Source organism: Corylus avellana, chromosome ca4, assembly GCF_901000735.1.
Source record: "Corylus avellana chromosome ca4, CavTom2PMs-1.0".
In the NCBI taxonomy this organism is placed as follows: domain Eukaryota; kingdom Viridiplantae; phylum Streptophyta; class Magnoliopsida; order Fagales; family Betulaceae; genus Corylus; species Corylus avellana.
Window position 1 is genome coordinate 765,157 of NC_081544.1, and position 6,681 is coordinate 771,837.

General features: G+C 34.8%; 1 protein-coding gene across 1 annotated transcript; it reads left to right on the top strand.

Annotated features, from left to right (window-relative positions):
- The first annotated feature begins 4,426 nt into the window (after positions 1 to 4,426).
- LOC132177160 (uncharacterized) lies at positions 4,427 to 5,735 on the top strand. The gene is made up of 2 exons (XM_059589398.1): positions 4,427 to 5,497; positions 5,544 to 5,735. Exons 1-2 carry the CDS (start codon positions 4,427 to 4,429, stop codon positions 5,733 to 5,735), a joined length of 1,263 nt encoding a protein of 420 aa, XP_059445381.1.
- Positions 5,736 to 6,681: the final 946 nt, after the last annotated feature.

Genomic DNA, 6,681 nt, shown 5'->3' on the forward strand with positions numbered 1-6,681 from the left:
AGATAACATATTATCCTAAGGTATTTTAATCATAAAATACCTCTATTATTAAACCCCTAACATTTCATTCCCCTTAAGGAGACCTTGTCCTCAAGGTCTGGAAATTCTTTTCTTCCTTCGTTACTCGTTTCAGGCATTCCCTTGGTGGCCGTTCAAGAGGTGGGATCAATTCTTTGTCATCAAGCGTCCAAATTTGCACAAGCCCACTCACTTGCCGCTGCCAATGAACATTGGACTGCCAATTGTTCTGTGATACAGGATGGCGACGAGGCGCTTGCAATGGAGCACAGGGTGGACATGGTTGCCTTGTTTTGGCTACGTACAATGATGAACATTCCTCCATTTCATCATGCCTTTGCTGTTTTACAATTGACCGTGCAATGTAATGACATTGTGATGGGTCTTGCGATATGACAAAGTTGTTGATGTCTTCCGTTGACTGGAAATCCAGTGATGGCAAGGGATACGGGAGTAGCACCATTTGTGGCTGCTCGTAGCAATGAAGTTCATTGTTGTTATTAGTTGAACCATCGTCAAATTTGGCAATCAATGCAGACAATTTTTCTTGAATCCTCTCATTATTTTCTTCCATCTTCTTCATAAAGCCTTCAACCATAGTCATGAGGTTACCAAGCTGCTGCTCAAGTCAATCCAGCCTTGGATTCTCCATTGAACAAGATCGCGGCTCTGATACCAAATGTTACATGAATACGTAACGGGGATAGATTTTAGGTTCTGAGGGAACCTAAAGACCTTTTAGATTTTGAGGAAACCTAAAAAACCCTTTTCAAACTCAAGGTTTGGGATTAATTTTCTGATCATTTTCATTAATGAGCTTGATGTCTTTAAATAGACAATTACAATGCATAGTAAAATAAAAGACTAATTAGAATAAACTACTGATAATACTTATCCCTAATATTTAAATTATACTAACTACTCTAATGATAATACTTATCTCTAATATTTAAATGCTAATCTCTAATCTAATGTTATCTATAAAGATAACATATTATCCTAAGGTATTTTAATCATAAAATACCTCTATTATTAAACCCCTAACATATTGTCGTATGTGGATTTTGACAAGAAAAGGACTAGAAGAAGAAGAGAAGCAAAAGAAAAGAAAGAGCTGAGAAAATGGAGAATAGAAACATCGACCGTACGGTAGTGGTGACAAAGAACTAAATATATATATATATATATTATTTTAATTGAAAAATAATTTGAATTAATAAATTTTTAATTGAAAAAAAAAATTCCAGAAAAAATTTAAAAAAAGAAAAATTATTATTTTTTAATAATTTTTAAATTATTGACATGTCAAAATTTGACACATCAGAAAAATTTTTGACGTGTCAGAAAGTGACACGTAAGAAATTTTCCGTTTTTGACACCCAAAATGTTAACACCCCACACACGTCAAAAAAGCCCCATCATGAAGGTTTTCTGACGTGTTAGACCACCTGACACGTCAGAAAATCCATGTCAGCAAAAAATTGGTTTTTTATAGTGTCACGTCCCATACATTGAGGTTCGGATAGGGTTGAAGGATCTGACAACAGTCTTGCCCCTGCCCCTGCCCTTTGTTTTGGTGCTTATACCGTTTTATGTGGCCCTTTTATTGGCTTTTACTCAAGATCTAGAGGCCCTAGTCATTTATGATCCCTTTTGGATCATTTATAAACCTATTTCCTATTTTCTGTTTTTAGATTCAGCTCTGTCTTTATTTCTTTTGGATTTGTTGTTAGAGCCAATCATTTTTTGGTTTTTGATTCATTATAACCCTTCTCCTATTTACTCAGGAAAAAAAAATTCCGCTATGTTAGGTATTCGAACAATGTTTGAGACGGTTCTCGTTTTTTATTATTTAAATTTCTTTTCGGTTTTTATTGTATTTAAGAGTTAGAGGCTTTTAGGGTGTAGGCTACAACTTGGAAAATTTAATTGTGACATATAATTGCTTTGCTATTGCACTCCATTATAATGTAGCCAATTTTTTTCTCTCCAAAATGTAATACCATATGTATACTTTATGTGGTATTCTTCAGTAATCTATGAAATCATGGTGTTAATTGTAGACTTCGAGATATTTTCATGATTATAAGAGAATATTTTTCTTTGAACAAATATTGCTATACTTTGCTTTGCTCCTAACTCTTTTACTTTATTCCTTTTCTTTTCCTCACATATTATTGCACTACTTTTAGTAAACTAGTAAACATATAGGGTAAATGCAAACAGCACGCGGCGTGCATGGCACGCCGCGTGCAAAAAATTTTTTTTTTTTTTTTTAAATAATAATAATAAATTTATGCCCATCGTGCATCATTGTTGATGCACGCCGGGCGTGCAGTATATCACTACCCATGTTTCTATAAGTAGTCATTCTTTATTGAGTAGAGATTTACGGTTGCTATGAGGCAGCCAAGCGCCAGACATTTACAATTTTTTTTTTTTTAATTAAAGAAGATAAACATTAAAGGGGAATTTAAATTTGAGATATTAGCACCAAATTTGAGAAATTAGCACCAAATTTAGGATGATTGAATCCCTTTTGAGTGATACAATCCCTAAAGGGTTAACTTTCCACCCATAAATTTTAGTTTTGAATTCAAAAACAAGTTTTGAGTAATTAGAAACTAAATATTAATTCATAAAAATTTAACTAACAAAAAAAATAAGAAATGGGGGAAGAGAGAGAGATTTTTACGATTTTTTTTTTTTTAATAAAACCATGTTAGACTTTGGCCGACAAGTGTCTGACTCTTGGCAGCCAGATAGCGCAGGACTCTTCTTTATTAGTTCAGCAAATAAATTAGTGTGAGCGAGACAGAGGAAGAAGTCTAGAAGATCCCCTTGCATGTTCTTGTACGGAGCTCGCGGGCTGGATCTCTCTTTGGGCCCATCGGCCTTGCACCTTGTTCCTTGGTCCAATGGCCTATATTCTGATGATACACCGTAACACATGATCAATCATTTTAAGCTTTCTTAACTTATTTCTTTAGCATCAATGCATCATGATCTATCTCTAATTTCACGTGATTTATAAAATGCAGCAATTGAATGGTTCAAAGAATGCAAAGGAATCATGTAATTTGGCTACCTAGAATCTTATTTTATTTTTTCTTTCCTTTTTTCCCATTTTTTCAAAGAAAATAATTCGATTGCTTCTAGTTTGCTTGCACGCTTTCATCGAATTGTGTTTTTCTTTTCCAATTGAGTATAAAGTTCATGTAATTGGGAGGATCTTCAAACAATTCATTGTATCAGAGTGTCAACTTGTTGAAAAGCTTAAAATTCTTTTCATTTTTTTATTGAATTTAGGAGTTAAAAGGCTTATGAACGTAGGCTACAACTTGGAAAATTTAATTGTATTTCATTACATGCAATATACATTTAGTAAACACACACATATATATACGTACTCATGGATGCTATAACTTCAATATCATTAGCTCTTAATTATGGTGAGGCCGACAATAGATATGATCATACGCTCTCAAGAAAAGAATGTGTGGAAATGAGGAAAAGAATAAAGCAATAGAATAAAATAAAGGAGCATTAAAAAAAAATATATATATATATATATAAGAGGGCCGGGGGAATAAGAAAAGAAAAGGTATATATATATATATATATATATATATGGAGAGAAAGAAAAGTATAAAGGAATAGAAGAAAAGAATGTGTATAATAGAGGCAAAGAAAAGAAGAAAGAATCGACCAACTAATTACTTCTTTATAAACTAATTACTACTTTATAAACCACCTGTGTCATAGTACTTTTGGAGGCACAGCAAATTTGTATTTTCTTGTACCAAAAATTGCACAAGAAGCTTGAAGTTTTATAGTAGCCTGCCAGGTACAACTCTCTCTTCTTAATCTGTAGTGATATATATATATATATAGCATGCATTTCAAATATTATTTGTTGAAGCTTAAAAGTTGATCATGTTTATAGTATCTGTTATTCCTCAATTTGATTGCAACCCACTTCTCTCATTTTACTTTGATGTTAATTAGTTTTACTAATTTTTATTAACTAATTTGACTTGTCTCATTAATACCAAACAACTTGCAGAATCTTTGAAATATATCTATATTTTTTTTCATTTTCCTTGTTTTTAATCATATCATAGACAGTAATGTAATTGACTAACTGACTCCCGTGAATATCACCATGGGAGATTGATGTTTTATTTATTATAGAAACATCCTTATTAATTACCCTGTGCTTAATTTGTTGGTTGACGTCTTTTGATGTTAATATATCTGGTGATGACGTCTTTCTCTTGTAATTCTGCTCCAATAATATATACCACGCTTCAGTTGTTAGCATATTTAAAAATATTGTTTACAAATCTTAAATACTAACTACCTGTATATGGTCTCGTTGTTTTGTGTTTAAGAGAGTGAGAGAGAGATGGAGGTTGGAGATGGCAGTCGATGGCATCACTTGATCTTCTGCGAGGAGCTGCAAAACAATGGTGAGGAGAATCATGTTCTTTGCATTGTTTGCAGGAAATCAGTATTGGGATGTCCTGCCTATAAATGCTTGGAATGCGACTTCATCCAACATAAATCGTGCATCGAGCCAACACACGCAATAGAGATGCAGGTCGACCATGATTTGCAGGAAAGACATCACATGATGTTTATAGAAGAGGTGGACGACAATAGTGGCAACGAGAAAGTTGTTTGCTCAGGATGCGAGGAAGCACTTTTTGGTCCCGCTTACAAATGCTCCGTGCCCAAATGCACATTCCTCCTTCACAATTCGTGCACCAAGCTATCCCACGTGATACAACACCCCATGCACCTAGAACACACCCTTTTTCTCCGACTGCCATCACGGGGTAATCGTTGTGATGTTTGCCGTCAAATTTGCAACGGATCCTTCTACTACCGTTGTTACCTTTGCGATTTTGACATCCACATCAAATGTGCTCCCCTTTGGAGAATTAATGCCGACGATTGCCACCAACACGCACTTTTGCCCACGCGAAAGCAAATTCAATTCACTTGTGAAGCCTGTGTTGAGGAAAGCAAAGGTATTGCGTACCAATGTAGCCTCTGTGGAGTCTTTACTCATCTCAAGTGTGCTCGATTTCCACACACCATCAAAACTAGGACACATGATCACTCCCTCACTCGCATCTATTCTCTTCATCAAGTCAAGAAGGAGGACATCGTATTTTGTAAACTGTGTTATAGAAAGATTTATACAGAGTATGCAGCTTATTCTTGTTGGCAATGTGGTTACATTGCTCACTTGGATTGTGCATATAGGCTTGAAGACAACTCTAGTACTTCGACCATTGAGCCAGTAGTTAGTAATTATGTTGGCTATGAATCTCATTTGGTTCATTTGGTGGAGGGGGTCAATCTAAAAGAGGGTGAAAGAGCTGGTCCTCGAGAGATCAAACATTTCAGTCACCCACAACATAACTTAGTCCTCAACAATGAAAAGCTCATGGATGACATGCGTTGTGAGGCATGTACGCAATTTATAATCTCTGTCCCGTTTTATGGTTGTGCAGAATGCAACTTCTTTGTTCATAACAAATGTACTAAACTACCCACAACCATTAAGCGAGGACTATTTCACAAACATTCGCTCACCCTCCTCTCACAAGAACCGTCCATGGGTGGATTGTTTGAGTGCTATGCATGTGGACGTTATCACCATGGCTTCAGGTACATATGTGGCGAGTGTCGTTATTACAAATTAGACATTCAATGTTGTTTAATTCCAGAAACACTTAAACATGAAGGTCACCAACACGTCATCTTCCTTAGTATGAGCCGTTCTAACGAAACTTGCATTGCTTGTGGCAGAAGTAGTACTATTATGAACTTCGTCTGCACTTATTGCAATGAATTTGCCTTGTGTATCAGATGTGCAACTCTTCCACTCGTGGCCAAATGTGAATATGATACACATATCTTAAAACTCTCCTACACATGTGAAGATGATCCTGAAGAATATTATTGTCTAATTTGTGAAGAAGAAAGAGATCATCCAGATCATTGGTTTTATTACTGTGTAAAATGCAACTTTTCTTCTCATGTCCGATGCCTTTTTGGGGAGAATCCGTACATTATCTATGGAAGAACTTTCATAGATGAAAATCACAAGCATCCTCTTACTATTGTCCAAAAGACTAAGCATTCTCCTCCATGTGATGCATGTAATAGGCATTTCAATGACATAGCCTTAGAATGTACTCGATGCAAATGTAACATCCATCCTTGGCATGATTTGAGTTGTATAAGTAAAAGAGAGTAAAGTAACTTTTTTTCAACTATTGTTTGCTTAATTAGTTGACATATGTACGTGTGTGAAAGAGAGCAAGAAGCTTATTGACAGTTATTGTATATATATAATTTATTTTGACATATATTGCTTACGACTAAAACTCTTTGCTTATATATTAATATATATTTATTATTATTCTTATTTGATTTTGTTTCGATGTCTAGCTGTAAGTGTTTTAGAGAAATCTTAATTACTTTACCTCTCTCCAACATATTCTTTTTACAGCAAGTTGTTTTAGGTTGCTGAACCGGTTAATACTATTTATGCATATTTGTTAAAAATGTATGAGCAAAATTGCTGAACCGGTCACGTGGACTCTGTAGCTAAAAATCTTTGCAACTACTTTTCTCATACAAAGT